The following is a 27,596-nucleotide window of genomic DNA, read 5'->3' on the forward strand; positions in this document are numbered from 1 at the left end:
AGCACTTCAGATCAACAGAAAACAACAAGATGTAGATGCAGTGACAAATCTTAGTTATTTTAGCAGCATGTGTATTTTTATTATTGTTTTGAAATAAACAAAGAAGCAGGACAAACAGATAAGGAGATAAGGACACAATAAGGAGTGCTGTTGTTAGAGGATTACGTGCTGCTAAAAAAAGATCAGATTGTCTTAAAAATAACCAGAGACTTGGGCTTCACAATATATCGTTTCAGCATTGATATCGCAATGTGCAAATCAGCAATAGTCAGATTGCTGGGACCTCAATTTCAAGTAGGTATTATAATTAACCAGTAAATACAGAGCACATGATTTGATCACAAAGTTTAAACCTAATATAATAGTGTCAAAGATATTTGATGTGTTTTCAAGGCTTGTGACTAAGATTTTAAGTGAATTTAAACTATTTGGGCTCAAGAAATGATAAAGTTAGCCACTTTAACAAAGAATGATTGTGTTTATTTGTTTAATAAAGACTCCATGATCTGTTATTTTACAGTTGATTATTGAATTCCTTTACCTCAATACTTGACAAAAAAACATAAAGTGCTGTTTATTTCAGTTTTATCATTGTTTTCATCCGTGCTTTAATATATTTTTAGGTAATTTTGTATATTTTATGCACTCAACTGTAAAATGTAAGTAAAATGATGAATTCTTTCCAAACAGTGTTACTACAGTTATCTTGTGAAATTATATTCAAATAACAATATAGAAATAGCAGAAAAACTCAATATTGACATGTCTGTTTTTTCCAGTATCGTGCAGCCCTACCAGAGACTCAGCTGGAGTTAAGCAGGTCATTCCAGCAGGACGGCACATTAAAGGTAAAAGTTCTCGCAATTGATTTTGTACACTTTTAAGCCACAAGCCTGAAATAGTGTTCAGGTAAAGGGGTGCAAATAGTGGATAGCTAATGCTTTACAATCATTGAGTCTCATTCACTAAACATACACACAATTTCATGCATAAAATAGACATTTAAAATAGAGGAATAAATCGTGATTAATCAAAAACTTTCATACTAATATTTATTCTAAATGTACAAGAACTAATACCACATATAGGCAATAATCATGTATGACTGGGCCTTATAAGCATGTTTAAAGAACCCTACATATATTAATTAGATGCAGTATGTTATTTACAGGGAAAAGTGTTATTTTATAAGAACTTTTATAAAATTAAAATTTTATAAGTTTCTTTATTCTGTTGAACAGAAAGATAGAGTAAATGTATGTCAAGGTAAATTTGATTTCTCATGTCATGATCTCTTTAAGTGATGCAAAGCAGTAGCTATGTTTCCATTTAAAGATGTGAATTAGATTTATGTGCTAAATTGGAATATTACCTTAAACACATTTGCGTTTCCATCCAATAAGTCAAACAGAACCAAGGAGTCACTTCCTAAAAAAACTGACATTTATTTAGTAAATGTGTTTCCATCATAGTTTATGCACATTTATGTCTTGTCAGATAAAGTATAGAAGAAATATACTGTTTGAACCCAAAAAATAACCCAGTCCGTCAGATGAAGAAGAGCTGGGGTCAGAGATTCAGTAAGAAAGTTTACTGAAAATAGTTTGTAGATTTAGCAGCAGAAGCCAGCTTCAAAGGCCACTCTGCTTACAGTCTCAAAACAACAACATTAACGTCATTAACTGTCACACATATAGATGTTGTAACCTGATTTGTTAAAAGGCTGCTCCAGAGTGTAATTTTAAGGCTTGGCTGTGTTTAGAAGATGCAAAGAAGTGTGTGCTCATGCTTTTCTTGTAGAAAATCACATCATTTTTTAATATAACTTATTTTGATTATATACAGCTACTCAGCTAACATGAAAAGACTGTCAGATTTCCTAGTTCCTCTGAAAGGCCTGCCCTCAAGAAGCTTTGATTGGTCAACTGCATAAAATGGAATCTTTTCTAGGCTTTTCGTGCTGATGGGCTGCACCCCACCAGAGCTGGAGCTAAACTCCTATTGGACAACATATCCGGGATGCTTTATTCTGTCAGAATAGTAAGTGAAAATTCACATTTTAGCTATATAGACTCTTGTTCATCCCACTTAAATCACAGTAATGCATATCTGCTAAATATGGTAATGACTCCACTTTGGCAAAACCAAACGACAAAGCAATGGCAAAAGCAAGCAAGAAGAGAAACTTTACAGAATGTAAATTGGAGGTGCTCCTGTCGGAGGTAGACCGGAGTTTGTAGAGTGGGAAAATAGAGTGGGAGAGTTAAGCTGACGCGGTTAAGGCAGTGGGGTCTAAACATCGCACTATGAGTGAATTAAAAAAAGAAATTGTAGGGATAGTTTACAGTTTGACCCAAAGAATGACCAGTCTGATAGATGAAGAAGAGCCTGAGTCAGAGATTTAAACAAATAAATCAAGTTTACTGAAGATAGTTTGCAGTTTCATCCGCAGAAGCCAGCTTTAACACTCGCAATGAGTTCCTAGGCCGCTCTGCTCACAATCACCAATCAATAGCAATTATACTCTCACATAACGTCATTAACTGCGTCATACATATAGGTGTTCTAACCTGATTGGTTAAAACACAGATAGACTGGCACAGATAGAAAATTTCCACGTGGGGTTTGTGCGTATATTCTGAACAATATCTTAAGCATAAACATCAGACATCCCTTAGACTGATTAGAGCTGACTCCAGACCTGTGAAACGGATCAACAATCAAATAGAACACACACACATAAAGTATAATCTTTTTCACATCCAAGGCTGAGTGTACTCTCAGCCGTCTTTATCAAAACTGGTTAAAAACTGGTATAATCTACATTCAGGCAGTTATTCTTACTATACAAAGTCTATCTTGAATGAAAGTAGAATCGCTTTAAAATATTTAACCGTAAAAACAAAATCACTTTAGACATTTTAGATAGTAATAACTACTAGAAATAACAATAGAAACAGTTGATTCCAGTCCTGAGCCATCAGTTTTGTGTTAACTTATTCATTAATTAAAATCAATTCACAGTTAAATACTCATTCAAATGATCAAATAATTATATTTAATAAAAAAATTATGAGAAACAAGATGATGAGAAAAGGATAAACGTTGGTCCATGATGAGATGGATTGGATAGCAGAAATCCGAATCCTTCAAAATGGTCCAATGTAAAGGTGGAGGTTAAGAGGAGAACAGCGTCACACCGTCAAAGTGAAGACCGAACAGGTGGGGGAACAGGGGATGCTCAACTAACATCCTTTGAGGAGAGAGTTGCCTCAATTGGTGGCGACACTTTACTGTTTGGAGTAGTATTTGTGTCTGTGGGAGACACAGATGTATTAGAGGGACACTTTGTTAGGGCGGTATAGCAGCACCTCTCTGCACTTATTAAGGCAGCTCCACCGGCATTTCAGCTGCCAAACCGCCCACTGACCGAGTGCGAGAGTGGACATCATTGTATCTGAGGTGTTGGAGCTGGAGCTTTAAGCAGTGGAGTCCCAGATTCGCACCCTCGAGGTGAGGCGGACGCGGCTGCGGGAACAACGAGCTCTGCTTGTTGTACCTCACGCTAAGGCCGCCTCATCATCTAAGGTAAGTGGAAGATACAACCACAACACTCTCTCAACCTAGTGTGTTTCTCTGTATAGGACCAGCGCACCAAGGACGCGGCTCGCCCAGGCGTCGTTCACGCCGACACCCGGCTACCACGGCCCCTGGGTGCAGCCAGGGCCAGGTCCCGGGGCAGAACGTCTCTGCCTCTCATGTTCGAGATCTGAAAACCGCTTCTCCCCTCTCCGTGAGATGGGTCGCGATGTGGCCATCATCAGCGACTCGATCGTTTGCCACGTCCGCGCCACCTCCTCCAAAGGTAACGAAGTACGCACTTTCTGCTTTCCTGGTGCCTGCATTAAGAAAATTTCTACACAGATACCTACTATCCTGGGCGCTGCCGAGAGCCCTGGTGCCATCATCCTCCACGTGGGAACGAACGACATCGGGCTCCGGCAGACGGAGATCCTGAAGAAGGACTTCAGGAGCCTGATCGAGACGGTTCGACGTACCTCGCCCGCCTGCCGAGGAAATAAAAGGTTCAGTAGACTTTTTGCTCTGAATGAATGGCTATTAAAATGGTGTAAAGAACAGAAATTGCTCTTTGGTAATAACTGGAATCTTTTCTGGGAGCGTCCTAGGCTTTTCTGCCCTGACGGCCTGCACCCCAGTCGAGCTGGAGCTGAACTCCTGTCGGACAACATCTCCAGATTACTTCGCACCATCTGACTAGTAAGTAAAATTTCACAAAATTCACATCATAGCCACATAGTCTCTTGTTCATCCCACTTAAACATCAGTAATGCATATCTGGCTAACCCTATAGAGACTGTGTCTGTTCCTCATATTATTAGATCAAGAAATAAACATACTGTGTGCTTCAGAAATAATCTATTAAAAATCAAACTAGAAAAAACTTTCGTAAAGCTCGGTCTCCTAAACATCAGGTCACTTGCACCTAAAGCACTTATCATAAATGAAATAATAACCGGTAACAATCTTAATGCACTCTGTCTCACTGAAACCTGGCTGAAACAAAATGACTATATTAGTTTAAATAAAGCAACTCCTCCTGGATTCTTATAAAAAAAAATGAGGCTCGTCAAACTGGTCATGGTGGTGGAGTTGCATCAATCTTTAGTAATTTTCCTAATGTTAATCAGAGAAACTGACTTATGTTCAACTCCTTTGAATTATTAGCGCTTAATGTTAAGCTTCCAGATATTTTGCAAAAACCTATGTTATCTCTTGCATTAATCACCATATATAGACCCCCAGGACCCTATGTCAAGTTTCTAAAAGAGTTTTCTGATTTTATTTCTGACTTACTAGTCAAAACTGATAAAATGCTAATTGTAGGAGACTTTAGCATCCACATAGATGACGCTAACGATACATTAGGGCTCACGTTTATGGATTTACTACACTCACTCGGGATAAAGCAAAACGTTGTGGGTCCAGCCCATTGCTTAAAGCATACATTAGATCTAATTCTGTTTTATGGAATTGAGGTCATTGATGTAGACATTATACCACAAAGTGATGATATTACAGATCACTACCTCTTACTATATAAGCTGTGTTTACCTGAAATTAGCAAACTCGCTCCGATATTTCGCCCTAGTAGAACTATCGTTCCGTCAACCAAAGATGAATTTATAAATAACTTACCTGATCTTTCTTTATTTCGTAATGCACCCGCAAACTTAAATGACCTTGATGTAGTAACCAGCAGTATGGATGCCATCTTAAATGGCACACTAAATACTGTGGCACCCATCAAATTAAAAAAAGTCTAGAGAGAATAAAACTACTCCATGGTATAATAGTCATACTCATGCTCTCAAAACAGCAACACGTGCCCTGGAACGTAAATGGAAAAAAACTAATTTAGAGGTCTTTAGAATTGCGTACAAAGACAGTATGTCCAGCTATAGAGGGCTCTGACATCTGCCAGGGCTGAGCACCTCCGCAAACTGATAGAAAATAATCATAACAATCCTAGATTTTTATTTAACACCATTGCTAAATTAACAAATAATCGGTCATCCTTGGAACAAAATGTTCCATCGCAAATTAGTAGTGATGACTTCATGAATGACTTCAATTGTTTAGACAGAAAATAGGAGATAAATAGCTCTAAACCAGCTACGTGTATGTTGGACTCAATTCAAACAAAATTACTGAAAGAGATGCTACCTGTTATAGGAGAACCTCTTCTTAACATTATCAACTCTTCTTTATCTTTAGGTCATGTTCCAAATTCTTACAAGCTAGCTGTTATTAAGCCTATTATCAAGAAACCGCAACTGGACCCCAGCATCTTAGCTAACCATAGACCTATTTCAAATCTTCCATTTATGTCTAAAATACTAGAAAAAGTTGTTTCTACCCAATTATGCTCCTTTCTGCAGATGAACAATGTTTTTGAAGTGTTTCAATCAGGTTTCAGGGCTCACCACAGTACAGAAACTGCATTAGTGAAAATAACCAATGATCTACTCTTAGCTGCTGACCAAGGGTGCATCTCGCTATTAGTTCTGGTTTCTCTGAAGGTTTTTTTTTTTCATTCGCCTATCGGTGATGTTTTTCTCCTTCTCCGCTGTCGCCTCTAGCTTGCATAATTTGGGATCGGTAGAGCTACGTATCGATGAATTTGCTCTTCAGTGTTTGGACTCTCAGGGCCTACTCACACTATGCTATCTGAACCGTGCCCAGGCCCGTTTCCCGGATCGTTTGAGAAGTGTGAGTGCGCTAAATTGGGCTCAGGCACGGTTCACTTGGCCGGCCCTGGCCCGGTTGGAAGAGGTGAGCCTGAGCGCGGTTCACTTGGGCTTTGCGCCAAAGCCTGAAACTGAAAGCGAGACGTGACTTTAAGGGACTGTTTCATATGGATTTATTAATCAATTTTACTGTTCAATGAACGCAAACTGCTGTAGATTATTAAAGACGCAAACTCCTCACTGCACGACAGCTGCGCACCTTCAGCAGACCTCCTTATTGCTGCAGCACGAGGGCTTTATGATTGTTTATGAGCGCTAAAAAGTGGCGGATCTGTTCAGCAAATATCTGACTGCGTGTCACCGCATCCCTAAGGACTGTTTGGCGAAATATTTGACTGCATGTCACTGCATATCAAACGACTAAAACGATATAACTAGAGAATCTCCACTGTGCCAAGCGAGAGCGCTCACTGAACAGCGCAGCATCGATGACGCAAGCGTGCCCTGGCCCGATGGTAGTGTGAGTGCGGGCCGGGGAAGATAACTTAAAGAGCCTATATTATCAATGAATTAGGGTCATATCTTGGTTGTAAGGGTCTCCAGCAACAGTCTAATATGCATCCAAGGTCAAAAAACACTTTTATGGTCTTATAATATGAATTTATTTTTACCGAATTATCTCAGCGACTCCCATATGAATCGTCCAGTGATTCATTTGTTCTCAAACCCCTCCTTAGCGCGAAGCTAATCTGCGCTGATTGGACCGATGACAGTCTGTTGCGATTGGCGATTGGTTGACACTGACTGACTTCACAGACTCTGCTCTTTTCACAGATACACACACACACACACACACACACACACACACACATAGCCCTCGTCCTCACGCACACACACACACACAAACACACACATAACCCTCCTCTGGACGACAACACGCACGCACACACACTAACACACACACACATAACCCTCCTCCGGACGACAACGAACACACACACACACACATTACCCTCCTCCACGGAGCGTAAACTAAGCGGCATGCGTTGCGTTTTTAACGTGGCTTTACACAGGATATGAGAATTTAGCGAGTTAACCTGAAACAGTATACGCGGTTATAAGTAACAAATCACAACTAAATACATTTGCAAGTTAGAGTAAATGAGGCAACAACTTTAATCGCACGTACTTACACTTGAGAAATGGAGGAAGAAACCGATCTGTAAGTTACTCTTTACTGATCCTTCCTTTAACAAACGACCGATGAAGTATTCTTTGTAGCATGTAGTTTCCAGAAGTTTCCAGTAGTTTCCAACTGCTTGGTTATAATGCTGAGATTTCATCTTTGGGTAGAGACTCAATAATATCCATCTGCAGTGTGACTTAATAAATATGTGCCCTTTATGTTGCACAAGGTTTAATTTCTCGGTTAAAAAAATGTAATTATACGAATGAACTAAAAATTCAACCATATAAGATTATACAATAAAACCAGTGACAAAATGTTCAGAAAAACATCCTGCTTATTGCAGGATGTATTGCAGGATCAGTAATGATTAAATCACACTGAACTGAGCTAAACTGAACTGAACTGAACTTACACACTAAAAACTGAACTACACTGTTCCACTTACTATGACCATTTATGTGAAGCTGCTTTGACACAATCTACATTGTATAAGCGCTATACAAATAAAGCTGAATTGAATTGAATTGAATTATTGCACAAGACTTGTTTTTGGAATTAGTCCTTTAATTATTTTAAAATATTTGTTAAATATCTATTAATGTAAAAATTGCAAAAGTCAGTAAAACTCTGACACTATTTGAGATAAATTATTCAAATCAACTCTAAAATTATATCGCCCACAATTGAAGCAACTCTCTCCTCAAAGGGTGTTAGTTCAGCATCCCGTTCCCCCGCCTGTTCGGCCCACACTTTGACGGTGTGACGCTGTTTTCCTCTTAACCTGCACCTTTACATCAGACCATTTCTTTTTAATTCGTTCACAGTGCGATGTTCAGACCCCACTGCGTTAACTGTAATATTCTAAACTCTCCCACTGTTTTTTTTTCTTTTGTTATTAATTCCGAAGGACAAACTTGCAAATAACAGATTTTTCCGGTCTAACCCTGATAGGCGCACCTCCAATTCACATTCTGTGAAGTTTCACTTCTTGCTTGCTTTTGCCATTGCTTTCTCGTTTGGTTTTGCCAAAGTCGAGTCATTACCATATTTATAGGGGAGAGGAGGCTGGAAGGGGTTTTGCGCTCATGCACGTGCGCTCAGTTTTACGTTAATTCAGATGTACAAAGAGAATATGTTCACATGGTGTTTCATACATCTGAATTTTTCACTGTGTACGCACATTTAAAGCTTTGTGCGTACGCAATATTTTAGTATGAATTCAACATAAATCTTCGAACATGAGGCCCCTGGTCCACTCAAGGTCTCCATGACCTCTGACCTGGCTTGGTACATCCTGAGGAAACAAATTATTTGACATACAGGAAAAGCTATCACACACATATCATAAGTACTCTGAAGAGGGATGAAACTAAGGTCATCATATAATCTAGACCACAGGCGTCAAACTCAGTTCCAAAAGGGCCGCAGCTCTGCACAGTTTAGTTCCAACCCTAATTAAACACACCTGATCAAACTAATTGAGTCCTTCAGGCTTGTTTGAAACCTACAGGTAAGTGTGTTGGAGCAGGGTTGGAACTAAACTGTGCAGGGCTTCGGCTCTCCAGGAATTGAGACCCCTGATCTAGACTCTTAAACATCCAGGTATGTTCATAAGCATAAAGACATGAGAAATTATACGTGTTACTCCATCCTGAAGTGGACATCCATCAGAAAACCCACATCTTCCCAGTGTATCCTACTCAGTTGTGCACATAAGTTATATAATGCTCATTTTCCAAATGCATGCACACCTTAGCTTTACCATTAAGCGTTTTATATGATATTCCAAAATGCAGATAAATAGGTGGATGGACACAGTAACCCAGTCTCACTGCAGTTCATTATATTATCACAGAATTTAATTGTCATTCTGACCTCAGACACCATTCAGAATGATTTTTAGAAAAGTGTTTCATGCTTATCTTTATAGTCATTGTATTAGTGGTGTGAATGGTCCTTTAGTCAGACTATACAAAATATATTGATTAATAACATGAAGGGATAACTTTTTTGTTTAAAAAATGTGACTTTATAACAAATGTACTACAAAAATCATCATTTTCATCAGTTGTGAGGATTGTCGCACTAGGCTGATGTCTGTTTTTGTCTGTGTTCAGCTCAGCACCACCTTCAGGATGGACAGATTCCAGTGGCACCACCTGAAGGAACGGACCTCGCCACCTATATATACAGGGTTTGTCATTCTCATCCACTATGAAATCATCTTTATCAACAAACATCAAATCAGTTGCAAATAAATTTTTTCAAGTTAAGCAAATACTATTCTATAATTATTCTATGAAGGTGAGGCAGTGGCGCAGTAGGTAGTGCTGTCGCCTCACAGCAAGAAGGTCGATGGGTCGCTGGTTCGAACCTCGGCTCAGTTGGCGTTTCTGTGTGGAGTTTGCATGTTCTCCCTGCCTTCGCGTGGGTTTCCTCCGGGTGCTCTGGTTTCCCCCACAGTCCAAAGACATGCGGTACAGGTGAATTGGATAGGCTAAATTGTCCGTAGTGTATGAGTGTGTGTGTGTGTGTGTGTGTGTGTGTGAATGTGTGTGTGGATGTTTCCCAGAGATGGGTTGCGGCTTTAGCATATGTTTTACACAATAGATTATTTAAGGTCTGAATGCAGAATGACACACCTGTATAAAAACTACCCTCACCTCCCAATGACCAGGTGCTTTATCTGACTCAAGCCGATGTGAGGAAGACCCCGTCTAGGATTAACCCACGTAAGGATGCAGGTCCTGATAACAAACCTGGCCGTCTACTTTAAGACTGTCCTGCACAGCTGACAGATGTCCAAACAGGTATTCAACACCTCGCAAAGACAGTCCACAACAATCATACGTGTACCAAAGAAATCATCTGTGCCCTGTTTAAACAACTACAGACCCATAGCACTGACTCCAGTCATGATGAAGTGCTCTCAGAGGTTATTCATGCACTGTATCAAGACCAGCCTCCCCAACACGCTCGATCTTTTCACACTCCATCAGTTTGCATATCGTCCTATATATATATATATATATATATATATATATATATATATATATATATATATATATATATATATATATATATATATATATATACACACACACACACATATACATTCATTTCATTCATTTTCTTGTCGGCTTAGTCCCTTTATTAATCCGGGGTCGCCACAGTGGAATGAACTGCCAACTTATCCTGCATGTTTTTACGCAGCAGATGCTCTTCTAGCCGCAATATATATATATTTGCTTTTTTTTATTCATTCATTCATTTAAAAAGCACATTAAAGCTGAGATACAACCTTTAAAGACCACGAAACTTCCCTGCCTCAGCAAGGTTTTTTCACACCTCTAGTTTGGAAAAAGTCAGGAAAATGGGTGAGTCCAGCTCGATTTAGGTGGGAGTGTTGGGGGAGGGAAAGAGGAAAGGTTTTGCATAAAAAATGGGAGCACGCGCTGATTTTCACAGAGGCAAAACAAACACAGACGAAGGGGAGAAAGACGGTGACTGTGTTTACATGGACATCAGTAATCGAATTACTTTCCAAATTATTATTTTGTCGACTTGAACTGCAGTTTGGCACTTTCTCTTTCATTCAGGAACATGTCATGTATGCCCCCCCGTGACAAATGAGATACTGAATGCAAGGAACTGCTAGAAGAGTTGTTTTAATGGAATTTTTGATACCACACGGCGAATAGGAGGAAAACAAAAACCTCCACATTTCTCTGTAACTTAGATGCACTTGGTAGGTAACATAGCGTCAGAAAGCTGTGTGTGTATAGACTATCCTGTTCCAAAATGCGCCGAAAACCCTACACGACGGTAATAGTTTGATGAAGGTGTTTACATGCTTACACTTGGAGAGCTGCATTTACAGCAGATGTTTCAGTCCATAATATTGTACTGATATGAACGTACTGTAAACTCAGTAACTAAATCATTTTAACTAAGGTATGTCTTTAAACACTGAAAGAGTTCTGCTGAACATTCAAACTAACTTTGCCATCTAAATAAAAGAACAAAGACCAATGATCGATCACTTACCAAATCTGTAGAGACAGGACAATCAACACGAACTGATTGGTTTGAATCAAGTCTTTCTCATGAATTTATGCTGCACACTCAGAGACGTCACAATGTACTAGCCGGAACAGCATCCACTCTCCAAGCTGGATTACACGCAAGGATCTAATCACCATGATGCAGCTTCAAAAATTAGTTTCAAACCTAACCCTAACCAATTTTCTCTTTTTGTTGTGAAATATGTGTGCCCTAATAGTGTTTTTAGCAGCGTGGAACACATATATGACGGTCAACATCTCAAAGAATGTTTTAGTGTTTCGTGACACTTTAAAGACGACAATAGAAGAGGACTTACCTCACAATCATCAGCACTTTTAATAGTTTATTTTACAGACTTAATGTTTATATTTTAACTATACTTATCTTGTGGATACTGTCACTTTTAGATGAAATTACTTCAAACTACATTAATAGTTTATGCACTGGCATAATATAAATGAATGCTGACATGTTAAATAAAGTTAACATGATTTTTTAAAATGGGATGTTGATAACAGACTGAAAGTACACTTTTTGTTGCAGTATTGTATGTTATAATAGTATTTTTTTCAGTGTTGTCTGTTTAAAAAGACTAAAAAAGCTTTTATGTAAAAAGCCACTTTGTTCAATGTGATTGAATTCTGCCTCATAAATTCATCATACATACATATACACATCTATGTTAATAAATATATTATATTATTATTAAAAATATGTCACCTGATAATGAATCCAATTAAACACATATTGGGAAATCTGAAGAGACATTAAGTTAAGCATCTCTTTGAGCAACTCTAATAGAGGGGTCATTTTTAAAGAATGGAAAAGGTTTATGTTGCCAACTTGTTCATTTCATGCACAGAAGTCTTGGTGCTGTCATTAAATATCACAGAAGCCATACAAACTAAATAAAGTAGTTTTTATTGTAGGGTATACTCGTTTTTACATCATTCTAATTTTAGTAAAACTAAAAAAAAATTAATTTAAGTTATTTTGTTAATCTTACTTTCATGTCATTACTCATAGATACACATATATAAGATAACTTAAACAATTTTCATGCCAAAATGACCGCCACGTGACACTAGCGGCATCTAGTAGCTGTTCCCCAAATAACTGTCGCCTCTTGGTGTTTCTATGCTCTTTGGTAGTTGTACCGAGTCTTATTTAAGTTATTTATTAAATTACCCAATAAATTAAATTTTATTAACGATTACCCCAACCCTAAACCAACCGTCACAGCACTGTAAAAAATTATAGCTGCGGTGTGTAGCTGCAGCGGTATCCTATCTAGACTTGATCGATTCGCACTTCCGGCGAGCCGTGTATCCCATCTAGACAGCGACCTCCTGGCTGCTTCTGAAGGACGCTGTCAAAAGTCATCATCTCAATAAACTAAAACTTCCATAACAATATATACATTAATACATAATAACTTAATCTTAAAATTATTTTACAGTCTATGCTTTGTAAACCCAATCGATACCTGTTCCTCTGTCATGAATACGCGATTGGTCAGTTTGGCGATGTGGGCGGAGCTTCTGCGTAACCGCTGAGAAATACAGTTTGTTTTGGACCGAAATAAAACGGATTTTCAAAGTAACGCATATCCTCGAGTATTTAGACTTGTTCATTTGAGTTAGAGGAGTTTTATCAGTGTTATTTTTATCACCGACTTTACCTCAATTGATTTAAATAGTTCTCCGGTAAGATTTGTCTAATATTTTGTACTTTCAAATGTAAGTTATTGACGGTGAGCGCTTGTGTACTAATTTAAACATGAGATATTACAGTGTAACGTTATATCAAATTAAACCTCTTGACCTGCCTTATCAAACTCCATTAACACTGCAAATACAGTTGAAGTACAGTAATGCTTAGATTATAATGAAGGCATGTCTTAATTAGTGAATAATAATTCAAAAGACTAATTGAAAGAGTTAAAATAAATAAACGCCAACAGTGTCCAAAAATGCTCACTCTTTCAGTCATACTAATCCCTGAACCAGTAAAGGGAAACGTCAAATGTCTGCAGATCTAATTTAGACACAGCCACATATAGTTAATAATCGCTTGTTCGAGTTTGTTCTGTTATTTAACAACAAAAAGAACTAAAACATCAGCTTGTCGTGTGAATTTATTTCCTGAATGATAACGTATATAATAATAAACTGATAAAAACTATTTGTCACATTTATTTGTTAAATAAAGCTTAAAAATATACATTTATTACCGATAATATAGAAATAACTATTAACAAGAATCTACACAAATGTTTGAATCATGTAAACAGTATTTTAGTGGTTTCAGTCAGTGTGCTGGAGAGGACTCCTAATGTATGGTGTAAAATGTGAATAAATTGACATCTTTTATTACGTCACTGTCTCTGTTGGATTTTCAGAAAAGCCTAAAAATGCTCTCAGAAATACACTTTTTACTGTTTTAAATAGGAATGAGAATTTTAAAAAGGCACTTATCTATTAAGAGTTGGACCTTAGGGTTTGTTTCTGTGTGCATGTCTGTGTGTCTGTAAGTTATTTTAATAATATTAAACATGGCTGTTCTTGGTTTAATAGGATGCAGAGGAACTATACATGGAGAAAACAACAAACCTACTAGTACAAGTGGAAAGCGGATTCCTGCATGTTTGTTGACAGATGCTTCTGAAAAGGCAACGCAGTGGCGCAGTAGGTAGTGCTGTCACCTCACAGCAAGAAGGTCGCTGGTTTGAGCTTCGGCTGGGTCAGTTGGTGTTTCTGTGTGGAGTTTGCATGTTCTCCTTGCTTTCGCGTGGATTTCTTCTGGGTGCTCCGGTTTCCCCCACAGTCCAAAGACATGCGGTACAGGTGAATTGAGTAGGCTAAATTGCCCGTAGTATATGAGTGTGTGTGGATGTTTCCCAGAGATGGGTTGCAGTCGGAAGGGAATCCGTTGCGTAAAACATGTGCTGGATAAGTTGGCAGTTCATTCCACTGCGGTAACCCCGAATTAATAAAGGCGCTAAGCCGAAAAGAAAATGAATGAATGAATGTTTCTGAATATTCTTTAAAGGGTTGATGATATGCATTGATTTTATTTTAATATTTTCCTAGATATTCACAAAAAATTGGTTATAAAAAATAGTGCCCAGCATAAATAAGTATCGCATTTAAAATTTGTAAATATTTGTAATCAAGTAATGAGCATGCATTTTACAGAAATGTTGTTAACAGTTTTATTAAACATTTACCAGAGATTGCTCACAACCTATACAGGATAATAAAACAATACACTCAAATTCAACAAGGTATTGCTAGGCCCACACGAAATCTGCGCGCGCAGATTTTTAGCCCATCATTGATTCTGTTTATTTACTTGAGTAAATGTGTGTGAATCTATATTTATTCAGTTTTTAACTTAATTACGGTAATATTATTGACTAATATGAAAATGTTCATCTGATTTATGCACAATGCAGTTTGTAAAGTAATATTTTCTGTCTTTTTGTGGAGAAATTATATTAGAGATTTGCTTTGTTTACCAAATAAAGTGAATCTAATTGGATTTGCATTTTAAACATTAAATAAAAGTTTAAAAATACATATTTTTATTATATAAATTAAGGTTTTAGTTATAATACTCCCAAAATAATTCCGCAGAAATCTGAAGATTTTTACGAAAATTCTCCACAGAAATAACAAAAAACGTCCGCACAATCCACCAGGCTCTAGGTATTGCAAATACAATTACATTCTAGTAATCTAAATAATCTAAATCTGTTATTTTGTATGCATGGCCTCCATGAATTTTCCTGTTAATAAAAAATTTAATTTAATGTTTTCTCTTAACACATTCAGTGGGGTGCACTCAATCATCATCTTATTTGATTAAACTAGTTACCGTTTTTGCCGATAAAACAGATTTTCAGAATTATCTATATTTATATAATCAATATAAAACAGTAAATCACAGTTAATCAGCAGTCTGAGATGTTTTAACCGCCTGTTTATTTCTGATGCTGGGATTCTCCTGATGTTTGACACAAATGAGCTGTTTAAAGTTTCTCTCTTTGTTCTGTTTTTTAGCAGACTCAAGCGTATGGAGAACATTAGAAACTGGACACATATACCACATCCACAGTAGACATCTTCAGTGATTTTCATCGCTTGTATTTATTTTCAGAGGAAATGCAGGTAAAAAAAACAACTATTATTCATCTTAGAGTGTGTTCTTGATAAACATTAAAGCATTTCACTTTATTAACACTCCTGATAACACTGACTGTGGCTAATACAATGAGTAACACATCAAATCAAAAACCAGATTTCATTGTATTTCCAACTTTAAAATAGATTTACATTTAGCAGACGCTTTTATTCAAAGCATGAAGATAATAGAAGCACTTCAGATCACCAGAAAACAACAAGATGTAGATGCAGTGACAAGTCTTAGCCCCGGTCAGATCACATCATTTTTGTTGTCGGTTACGAAAGTCATTGTCAGATTATGTGATTTTTACATTTTTTTAAAGTAATTAATTAATTTTATTTTTTTCTTGATAAAATCTTGATTTGTTATGGGTGACAAATGTGCCAGACTACACGTTCCTTCACAATCAGTCATCCCATGACATCTACGACGAGCGTTATTTCCCAAAGCAGTAACAAGTGTTGCTTTAACAATATTTCCCATCTCAATTTATTTTTTTATTCTAATCTCAATAAACACTGATTCTTGCAGACAACTAACTACATTATTTAAGGTCATACTTTACGACATGGATAGGATCAAACTTATGATTTTTATATATTTTTTGATTATTATTATTATTATTATTGTTTTCTTCTGGTTCATGACAAAATAATACAAACACATATTACAAATGATCACTGGTGGCCTACTAAATGTAAAGCTAGAATGTATACAGTGCTGGTTACTATGTACAAAACTGCAATATTATGAAAATAACTTGGTGAGTAGTTCTTAAATTGTGTTTATAATTAATAATTTTGTAGTTTAAAATTATTTAATTGGTGTTGCAGTTTTATAAGCTTTAACACAGAACTTACAAATTACACCTCATTCATACAACTCGTATTCCAACAGCTTTCATTTATTTCATTTTTTATTGCTGAATATTATTGTAAACAAACATAATGTTGTATTGTCATTTATATAACATACAGTAAATATAAATTGTTTTTCCAGTAAATACTATTACAATTAAATAACAAGTCTGGTATATCCAGATGCAGTAGAATACTTTAGCTACTAGCTAACAATATTTATATTTTGTACTATATACTATACTACGCCTGTCTTTAGCTAACTCACATAAACTTTCTCCATCACTGCTCTTGTCAACTGTCTAATTTACATAATTCTCATGGTCCCTAAAACCCATCTCATTCTCACATTTATCTGCAGGAAAAGTTTCACTTACCATAGAACATGATGGTGCTCACTAATGCACTGTTCCCTGTATTCATATCTATTCAAAAGTAACATCGCTAATAAAACTAGATTTTTTCTATAATGCTAATGCCATTATTATTCAACTAATCAATGTTATTTAACTAGCATTCATGTTGATATTGTTACAACTTATAAGATCACAGCTGACCTTGCTGGCTAGCTAACCCATTACAATATTGCACATTCCACTATTGGACAGTGTTGCCATATGGCAACACATACAATTGATCGATCTACAAAAAACTAAATTGATAAAAAAAATATTGAGTTGTGAATATGTCATCATGACTTACTGGAGGTGATGTTCCAGATTTGTTTGTGGATCTGACATATTTTGATCCTTTGTTTTTATTGACGTTTACATTTGCATGCTACAGAAAAACACAGCATGTCATGTGACTTAAGCAATGCACATCCTTGGCTACTCTAAGGTCTTCTCTTTCCAACAACAAAAATTGAATGTTGATATTAAAGAAACAGTGGCAGGGAATGAACATAAATATTATGTTGCCATATGGCAACACCATGCGGTAGAGGGTTAATCATTATATCATAGTGCTTAAAAATTGAATGCGGTATTGTAGGTCGTAACATCATTAACATATAGTAAATCTGATATGAGACCACCATTCTAATTATATTCACCTTTCCTTATAGATTTGTCTGTATTTTACTCCATTTGTCCAAATTATTTTTAATGTTTTGTAAAAGAGGTGTCAAGTTTATCATAGGAATTTCTTCTGTCTCTCTATTTATTTTAATTCCCAGTTATTTTATCCCTTCTGGAATCCATTTAATGCCAAATTAAGTTACCAAAGTAGCGTTAAATATTCCAGATATAGGCGTGGCTTTTGACTTTGTCCAGTTAATTTTATATCCAGATACTTTAGAATAAGATTGAACTATTTCCATTAAATGGGGTGAACATTTATCCATTGCACAGTGTAACCAATGTCACAGGCATGGTATTAGTTGTCGTGAACTATGCCACATTACACGGGAAGAAACAATTGAATCTTGTGTCACAACGACCATTTGTCGTTTACGAATCCCCACCACACCCTGTCAAGGAAGTCATGCTGAAATGGTGACAAAAACGTGTGATCTGGGCTTCAGTTATTTTAGCAGTATGTGTATTTGTGTTATTATTTTAAAATAAACAAAGAAGCAGGACAACAGATTAAAGAGTTGAAGAATACAACAGGGAGTGCTATTGTTGAATGATAAAGTGCTGCTTAAACAGATCAGGGCTCAGTGGTTAGCATTGTCACCTCACAACAAGAAGGTTGCTGGTTCGAGTCCTGGCTGGACCAGTTGGCATTTCTGTGTGGAGTTTGCATGTTCTCCCTGTGTTTGTGTGGGTTTCCTCCAGGTGCTCCAGTTTCCCCCACTGTCCAGACACATGCAGTATAAGTGAACTGAATTAACTAAATTGGCCATATTGAGTGTGTGCGTGTGTGTGTGTGCGCGTGCGTGTGTGCGTTTGTGTGAATGAGAGAGTGTATGGGTGTTTCCCAGCATGGTGCTGTGTTGCGGCTGGAAGGGAAGCATTTTTACAGTGCATTTGTTCTTAAATGCTAAATATTCCATCACATGTATGCTTGTACATCAAACACATTCAGCTGAGTAGCGTTAAATCCAGCTAATCTTTGTTAAATCTACAAACGTTGTCATTTCTTGTTCCTGGATGATCTCATTTGAAACACACAGTAATCAGCAGTAATCAGCCTTTAAAAAATAGAAGAAGCACTTATTTTTGACAAATGTGACTTTATTTCAAACTTTAGTACAAAATTCATCATTGTCATCAGTTGTGAGGCTTGTCGCCCCAGACTAATGTCAGTTTTTGTCCGTGTTCAGCTCAGCACCACCTTTAAGATGGGCAGTTTCCAGTGGCACCACGTGGAGGAACGGACTTCGCCACCTATATATACAGGGTTTGGATCATCACTCACCATGAACTACAACTACACACTAAATCACTAGTCAATAAATGATGTCCTCCAACCATAAATCATATACCATTAGCAAAACATTAGACTAGAGAAGGTTGTATATGAGGACAATATTAAAGCAAATACTAAAGGTAGTAACTTTATTCCTCTTCAGAACACAAATGAAGATATCTGAATGAAAATAATGAAGATATTTTAGTTAAATCTGAGAGCTCCTTAATCTCTCATAGACAGCAAGATTCCTGACTATGAGGATACTTTTATGTGCACATAAAACAAAAATAACTTTATTCAACAGTTTCTTCCCTCAGTGTCAGTATAGGGCACGCGTTCACGTGTTGCGCCTCTGACATATAACCTTGGATGTGCCTGTGAAGTTTTTAAGAGAGGAAGTCAGAGAGGAAGTCGCACAGGCATCCGTGGGGTATATGTCACTGCACAGTGCTTGTGAACGCGTGCCCTATAATCACACTGAGGAGAAGAAACTGTGAATAAAAATGTTTGTTTTATGTGAAGGCGTATGATCTGTTTTGAGGATGTTTTTTACTGTTTTTGTGGACTTTGAGTCTGGATGAGGGAGCTCTAAAATAAAAATAAAAATAGTTAAAATAGTTCTGATGATGAACATGAGGATGAGTAATAAATAACATAACTTACTTTTTAAAATGTTTTATTTAATAATTTTTTTGTTTCTAGAAGAATTTCTGATTGGTCAATAACATAACATATGAATATATAAAGTTTTAGATTTTTGTTTCAATGTAGGCAGTTTTTATAGTTTTATTTATTAATGGTGTTTTTTATTTTATTTTTTTACTTTTTTATTGTTTTATATATTAATTATGTTTTTTTATTTTTATTTATTTTTTACTTTTTATAGTTTTATTTATTAATGATGTTTTATATTTTATCAGGAGTCTCTCTCCTCTGGCTCAAATTACATTTCTTAGAGAGAGACACTCAAAATATATGGGCCTGAACTGGGAACGACACATAAAACAAAAATAACTTTATTCAACAGTTTCTTCCCTCAGTGTCAGTATAGGGCACGCTTTCACTTGTTGCGCCTCTGACATATAACCTTGGATGCGCCTGTGAAGTTTTTAAGAGAGGAAGTCAGAGAGGAAGTCGCACAGGCATCCGTGGGGTATATGTCACTGCACAGTGCTTGTGAACGCATCCCCTATAATCACACTGAGGAGAAGAAACTGTGAATAAAAATGTTTGTTTTATGTGAAGGCGTATGATCTGTTTTGAGGATGTTTTTTACTGTTTTTGTAGACTTTGAGTCTGGATGAGGGAGCTCTAACATAAAAATAAAAATAGTTAAAATAGTCCTGAAGATGAACATGAGGATGAGTAATAAATAACATAACTTACTTTTTTATGTTTTATTTAATATTTTTCTAGAAGGATTTCTGATTAGTCAATAACATGGCCAGTTATAGATTTATGTTTCAATATAGGCAGTTTTTTATTGTTTTATTTATTAATAATGTTTTTTTTTAATGTTTTTACTTTTTTTATTGTTTTATTATTATTATTATTTATTTATTTATTTTATTTTTTTGTGGCCAAATTGGCTGGTGAGTGATAATGTTCATTGGAAACCCTGTATATATATCAGTTGATCCCAGTAGTCATTGGTCAGGAGTCTCTCTCCTCTGGCTCAAATTAAATTTTTTAGAGTGAGACACCCAAAATATGTGGACCTGGACTGGGAACGACTGAGATATTTATTTTTATTAATTATTTTATTAGACATTTTATTTTAGCATGTGGAAGTGCAAGAGTTAAAGCAAAAGCTGATATAAAAGTGTGGGAAGGGCTATGTACACTATATGAAGGTCTAAACTGTTAAGTGCTTAATCATTTTTTTATATTTTTTTTATTTACATGAAATTTAATTAGACAAAAATAGGAGAGATGTAACAATGCAGAACCAAAACATGTTCAGCTTTTGCTTTCTCTATGGTTGGAATAGATTAAGTTATGTTTTGCTATAGGACTATGGTGGTGTGGTTGGACTGGCTAGATCCACCCATTAAATAAGGACATCTTTCCTCACTACCGCTTGGTCTCTGCCTGAAACAAAAAGAGTGATCAGGTTTACAGCTTTAATGCATTAAACAAACAACATATCATTAAAAGAAAAGCAATAAATGTCAATTTAAAAAAAGAAATTTAGGAACACAGGATTGTCGTCTGACACTAGCTGGGTTTCCATCAGCCTGTGTTGATGCACCTTTTCAAGTATCACATGGGAAACAAGTTTAAATAAGAATCCCTTAATTCAAAAAATGTTTTATGCTCACTTGAGGTCATTTTGGATTTGTGTGAAAAAGGGTTCATGATGGAAAAGCATTTGTCAATTGAACTTTGATGTAGCGACCATTTCTCAATTAAACTCCCCTTGTTTACTGTTGGTTACGAGGTTACCAATACTACAGTTCAGCTGCTCGACCAACTTGATGGAAATCAATTGCTCATAATTCACATTTATAATTACAAAATATATATTTAGTAAACTTTGAAAAGATGTGCTTCACATTATAATGGAAACTCAGCTCATGACAGATTCATTTCTCTGATGACAAAATCCTTTAAAGTCTATTCATTACCTTAAACCAGGCATGGGCACGGAGTGCACGCAGATCATGCCGGAAGTTGTAGTTAGTTATAAGACAACTCCGGATGTAATCACAGCATTCTGTGTAGAAAAAAATAAAGAGATACATATAATTATTACCTCAAAGTTTATACACACTTTTTTCATTGACATTCAAAATGTCCTACATAACCATCTTTAGCTGAAGTAAAGATCTCACCTTTTGACCATCCATATTCCTGAAACTTTTTGAAATTCAACCTTATGATTTTATGGTTGTCTGGAAGTTTCTTGAACATTAGGACATACTGAAGAATCCCGAGTGACCACACTGTCGCTGGCTCCCCTAAGTATAAGCCATTCTTACTAAACTCGGGAGGGCTGAACTTCATTGTGCCTGAAAGAAAGAGATTTTGTTTCCATTAGCACAACATTTAAATTTCTATCTGAAAATGTAAACAACAGTATAGATCAGGGGTGACTAAACCCAGTCCTGGAGGATCTGTGTCCTGCAGAGTTTAGCTTCAGCCTCAGTTAGACACACCTGAACAAGCTAATCAAGCTCTTGCTAATTATTCTAGACATTTTCTGTCAGGTGTGTTGAAGCAAGTTAGAGCTAAACTCTGTAGGCCACCGGCCCTCTAGGACTAAGCTGTGGCACCCCTGGTATAGATAAACAACAGTGAATGTGAACAAGAGCTCTGTAGACCTTTGAAGGATTTACATACCACAAAACTCTTTGTAAAAGCCGTCAGTAAGGAGTTCACCGCAGCCGAAGTCAATCAATTTGACTTCAAAGGTCTCTGGGTTAATCAGTAAGTTGTCAGGCTTGATATCGCGGTGAAACACTTTGCGTTTGCAGCACAAGTCAGCTGCAGTTGTTGCGTGGAGCATGATTTTCCGTAACACGTCCTCTGCGATGTTACCTCTGTGGTTTCTTACAAATTCAGTTAAGCTCATGCAGGGTACAGGCCGCTCTAGGACCATAAGGTAGCAGCTGTCCTCCACCTTCCAGTCCAGAAGCTGAACAACTTGTTTAATCTTGGGGCTTTTAGAAGCAAGAAAGTGCAGAGCGATCTCCGCTGGAAGTGGCTGGTCAAAATCATCCTAGAAGAAAAACAGTTGTTGATCATTTGATGGAAAAGTTATTTCCTGTTAAAACTGTTAGCACCTTTATATGACATGTTTAAAATAGAAACAGTTAATCAGAGCAAAGAGCACAGACTACTTACAACACGGATGAATCGCTTGTCCTTGAAATCGGCCAATTTTAAAGCCACCGGAAGGCCATCTTGTAAACGGGTCCCTGCAAAAACGGTTCCAAAGCCTCCTTTGCCCAGCTTAGCGCCAATTTCATAGCTCTGTGAGTTGACCTCTGTGAAAATAAAAAGAAGAGATGTTAATAACATTTGTGAATTAGTGACAGTGCTACCTTTACCTAAAACTACCTCCTCTATCAGGGGTTACCACAGTGGAATTAACCTTAGATACAGGTACTGTGTATACACTAGATATTGCATGCAGACCCTGAGCATGCGTCAATAGCGCCTACACATTTGCACAGTGCACCCAGAATAAAAATATCATTCAACCACACTAGTCAAGACTAAAGTCAGTCTAAAAATGCTGGACTTTAGTGCTGCGTACAGGTGTAGTAACAAGAAGATAAAGAAAACAAAGCATAAAGGCAGAACATTTCATGGGGAAGATTTCGTTTTTTACGTTTTTTTTTTTTTTTGTATGTTACAAACTTTTTGTACTAAACAAGTGCTATTGATGATACTGTCACTTACTGCTCTCACCATAAGGCAAAGTAACACCAACTGGCTCAAAATTCTAGGCTTACGCTAGTTTGGTTGAATAAAATCAGCAAAGAATGTAAATTAAATATGACAACAAGATGCTGCGGTGCCAGAAACTGGCATTGTTGTCGGCTAAGAGACAATAATATTCATAACTGAGATTCATTCGCAAACGAATCGCTCCCTCCAGCAGAATGAGAAGTGAAAGGGACTGTGTTTCAGAACAGAGATTAGATCAAATTTAACAGGGAGGGAGGATAATACATTTCCATGCACACAAACACACGCTTTTTGTCGGCAATGCCCGTGCGGCCACTTATCCATCGATGCAGAAAAGTGATGTAAAATTATAATTTTTTGTAATTTTAAAAAACATTTGCAGACTGACCACCAGGAAACTCCCGATCATAGATATACGTGTATATGTGTATTTATCTCTGGCTCTGTATGGCTAGTCCTCCGCTACACCTTGGTCCCACCTTCATTTTTAAGGAGCTTCATTTTTACTAAAATTGCGGCTCTATTGATGCATTTCCTCCAGTAGACACCAATAGCGTAGGTGACATCTAATGTAAATATCTTTGGGAATTAATCTATCATATAAAACCCTTTTTACAGATTTTGTCTTCCCTATATATATATATAGATGATTTTTATGATTTATATATATATTTCCATCTTGTTATCAGCTATCCCTGAACAAAATGTGTATTAGAGCCAGTTTAAAGCATAAAAGTCATTAAAACACTATTAAAATGTGCATGTGTGTTGGGTGACTGGGGTGTCATGATAGTAAACTTACCAATAATGTGTGTGTCTTTATCCTTCTGCTCTTCTGGCTGAGGTGGAACAGCGCCCTCTGTCTGACAGGTTGCCCCATGATCGACGTCATCTTTACAGCCGGGCTTAGGAGAGACCACATTTGGAGGGTCATCATGACTACAGCCGGGCTTAGGAGAGACCACATTTGGAGGGTCATCAGGACTACAGCCGGGCTTAGCAGAGACCCCATTTGGAGGGTCATCATGACTACAGCCGGGCTTAGGAGAGACCACATTTGGAGGGTCATCATGACTACAGCCGGGCTTAGGAGAGACCACATTTGGAGGGTCATCATGACTACAGCCAGGCTTAGGAGAGACCACATTTGGAGGGTCATCATGACTACAGCCGGGCTCAGCAGAGACCACATTTGGAGGTGGGTCATCCCCACAGCCAGACTCAGCAGACCGAAAATCTGTAGAGGGGTCATCACCACAGCCGGACTCAGCAGACAGAAAATCTGTAGAGGCGTCATCACCACAGCCAGACTCAGCAGACATGAAGCTGCTGTAGGAGCTGGCTGTGAGCTCACTACTACAGTTGAATCCGGCTGAGTAAATCTCTTGGGGGTAGTCATCACTACTGCTGGATGAGTTTAGAGGAACATCATCACTGCTGGAGGAGCTGGCCGAGTCCTCACTGTGACCATCGACAGGCTCTACCAGTGATGGTTCTTCACCGTGAACACTGTCAGGCTCTACCAGTGATGGTTCTTCACTGTGAACACTGTCAGGCTCTACCAGTGATGGATCTTCACTCTGGCCATCAACAGGTTCCTCCAGTGACGGTTCCTCAGTCTGAACATTGATCTGTTCTTCCAGATGCAAAGATGATTCTTCACACCAGTCACCGATTTCTCGACCTGAAGGAAGAAATAATATGAAACAAAAGATTTTAGATTTACCTAAATAATGTTTATCCAGTGTTTATTATTGATATGAACAAATGCTGTCAATTATGAAGTGACTTTTAAGGTCATTTCGTTCTACTTTTAGTTGTTGGTTAGTGTGTGCACATGCAAGGATATTTTTGCTGTGATCAGAATAGTGATTTTAATTGAGTTGCTGAATGTATATATAATCAGGTCATCCATAGATTTATTGTTAAGTTAATGGTTAGATACTGGATATTAGACACCTAGATATTGAGATCTTCCTTTCAGCTATTAAATTAGACCTATTATGTCATTAAATAAAAAATGTCACATGATGAAATTACTGTTCATAATCAAATTCACTTTGCAATTAATAATTTGTTTTGTATAAATACATGTCAATATGAACTTATAGCTGTTATCATATAATTGTATCATATAACAATAAATAAAATAATTCTAAGCTTAGCAATATTAACTAAAATCTACAAGAAAAGGTTTCATGTTTTCCACTAGGCACAGGCCGGAATAAGATTTTGACGGTATGATAACCTTGGATATAAATATCACAGTTTCACGGTTTTGAGATTACTGCTGTAAAGTATATTCTTTTTAAATGTCTTTATAAAAAAAAAAAAACTTTTTGTCCTTTGTACAACAATATATTTTAATTTGAGAAACATTTAAAATATTTTGGAGCAGTAAACATGTCAGGCTAAAGAATTCAAATGAATTATTGACTTGTGCTGTTTTCATTTGTTTCAAAAACAGATATTTTTTTTACAATTTAAAATACTGTTGTCCTAAAAACTAACTAATAAAATTTTTTAAAAAATCTTAATTCTACAGAAAATTTTGATGGTTTTAAAACCTTGACTTTTCCAAACCACGGTGAATCTTGAACACGGTTATCGTCCTATGCCTATTTTCCACTACGAATACCATTAAAACATTAAATATCACCATTTGTTATTCATTAAAACCACAGCATTGTGTTTTAGGACAGGCATTCAGGGGGTTTATCAGTGCAAAGCTTCATTTGTGTTCAGAAGATGAAAGAAGGTCTCGGTGGTTTGGAGTGACGTGAGGGTGAGTATTTAATAACCGAATTAGCATTTTTGGGTGAACAAACCCTTTCATCTTAAAGCAGAAAAAATTATTTTGTCTTTACAGATTACGGATGCATAATGGTAAAACTATGCAGAGCAAAAATACTTAGTTTTTGTCTTGTTTCTAGTTCAAATATCAAAACATGAAATCAAGCAGCATTTTCTTGACAAGTAAAAATATTTTCTCTTTTTCAGAAATATGCCAAAATTAACTGAGTTTTCCTTAAAGCAAGCTAAATAATCTGCCAGAGGGGAAGTCAAATGTATTTCAAAGCATTATTTTGCTTTCTCCATTGACAGATTGTTTTGCTTAAGGGGAAAAAACAACTTAATTTTGACTCAATATTTCTGAAAACCAGACAATATTTTTGCCTGTCTAGAAAAAAAAGACTCTTTATTTAAGAATTTTGAGATATCTGGACTAGAAACCAGACAAAAGCTATTATTTTATATTATTGTTGGCACCATATTAGCCACGTTTGTGTGACGAATGTTTGACACCAAATATGTTTAAAGCAGAGCAGTTTTCATTTGGCCTGTATTATTATTCACTTTGTTTTTGTAAATAATTTTTACATTTAGGTAAAATAAGTGTAGAGCCCTACACAAACTCCAGTATACAAAATGAGCAACATGTTCTTATAACACAAAACATTATTTACCATCACTGTTGGCCACGGAGGGTACCGTGACCAGTCCTTGACGGTCGAAGCTTTCATCTTGACCTGAGACGGTGGAATTGATGGTTCTTTCTCTCAGGAAGAGAGCAATTACTCCAAGTACGGTAAATAACATTTTTGGATTAATTTCCGTACACTTAAATATGAGAAATGTTAAATAAACCTACAATAAATACTGAAATTCACGGTAAGTAAACCTCGTTTGTCAGAGTAAGCCTTAATAAATCGTACGCTATCAATTGACGATACAATAAAAGCAAATTATTCAAAGCGAACTTTGTACAACTCAACTAAACATTTGTCAAGTAAGAGTAATGGCGAATGTGGAATGTAAGAGCTGTCTCTCGTAAGAATTCGAATGTGTTCCAGCGTTTCCCAGCCAACTGATACGTGATTGGTCAGTTTTGCGCTGTGTATCTTTAATATCCTCTAGTTGGCGGTTGTGTGTTTCCTTCGCGGGTGTTTAGGAGCAAAATAAACTGATTTTTCAGGAAATCTTTGTTTGACTCGTAAATATTTCCTGTTTGATGAATCATGACTGGTCGTTTGGTGAACCTGAGATAAATTTTTTTAATCAGGGTCGACTTAAATACATTTACAGGTAAGATTTGTCTTAGCATTTATTTTGCACTTCAAATGTGAGTTATTGGCGATAAGCGCTTGTATGAACATTAAACACGAGATATTATAGTGTATATCCATCAAAATCAGCAGAACTGCCTTTTCAAACTCCATCTACACTGCAAATAACGTTACAGAAGTAATGTGA

At 36.8% G+C, this 27,596-nt stretch overlaps 2 protein-coding genes across 17 annotated transcripts in view; one reads left to right on the forward strand and one right to left on the reverse strand.

Annotated features, from left to right (window-relative positions):
- si:dkey-206f10.1 overlaps positions 1-27,596 on the forward strand; it is a 168,827-nt gene that overhangs the window by 99,845 nt on the left and 41,386 nt on the right. For 2 of the 16 annotated variants that reach the window (XM_073933639.1, XM_009294955.5), the window contains exon 1: positions 27,249-27,428. The gene's annotated coding sequence lies outside the window, so the exon portion shown is untranslated. Of the gene's footprint in view, positions 1-623; positions 660-779; positions 849-1,950; positions 2,041-3,644; positions 3,866-3,924; positions 4,279-9,575; positions 9,653-10,135; positions 10,269-13,096; positions 13,230-14,099; positions 14,370-15,587; positions 15,696-18,837; positions 18,915-26,039; positions 26,128-26,607; positions 26,932-27,248; positions 27,429-27,596 lie in introns of those variants that run through there. The other 14 variants (XM_073933647.1, XM_073933650.1, XM_073933638.1 and 11 more) reach the window with 13 other exon arrangements.
- Positions 20,339-27,296, reverse strand: pimr124 (Pim proto-oncogene, serine/threonine kinase, related 124). The gene is made up of 7 exons (XM_021468700.3): positions 26,810-27,296; positions 24,145-25,026; positions 22,773-22,915; positions 22,269-22,647; positions 21,761-21,937; positions 21,554-21,642; positions 20,339-21,017 (listed from the first exon to the last, which is right to left on the reverse strand). The coding sequence occupies exons 1-7, from the start codon at positions 26,940-26,942 to the stop codon at positions 21,000-21,002; spliced, it is 1,821 nt and encodes a 606-aa protein (XP_021324375.2). The 5' UTR covers positions 26,943-27,296; the 3' UTR covers positions 20,339-20,999.

The sequence above is a fragment of the Danio rerio genome, chromosome 20 (genome assembly GCF_049306965.1).
Source record: "Danio rerio strain Tuebingen ecotype United States chromosome 20, GRCz12tu, whole genome shotgun sequence".
Taxonomy (NCBI): Eukaryota; Metazoa; Chordata; class Actinopteri; order Cypriniformes; family Danionidae; genus Danio; species Danio rerio.

Coding starts and splice junctions, on each gene's coding strand:
- pimr124 (XM_021468700.3), bottom strand. CDS start 26,942: ATGTTATTTACCGTACTTGGAGTAATTGCTCTCTTCCTGAGAGAAAGA. Junction 22,648..22,772: donor ACAAGCGATTCATCCGTGTT/GTAAGTAGTCTG, acceptor TTTTTCTTCTAG/GATGATTTTGACCAGCCACT. Junction 21,938..22,268: donor CTTTTACAAAGAGTTTTGTG/GTATGTAAATCC, acceptor TCTTTCTTTCAG/GCACAATGAAGTTCAGCCCT.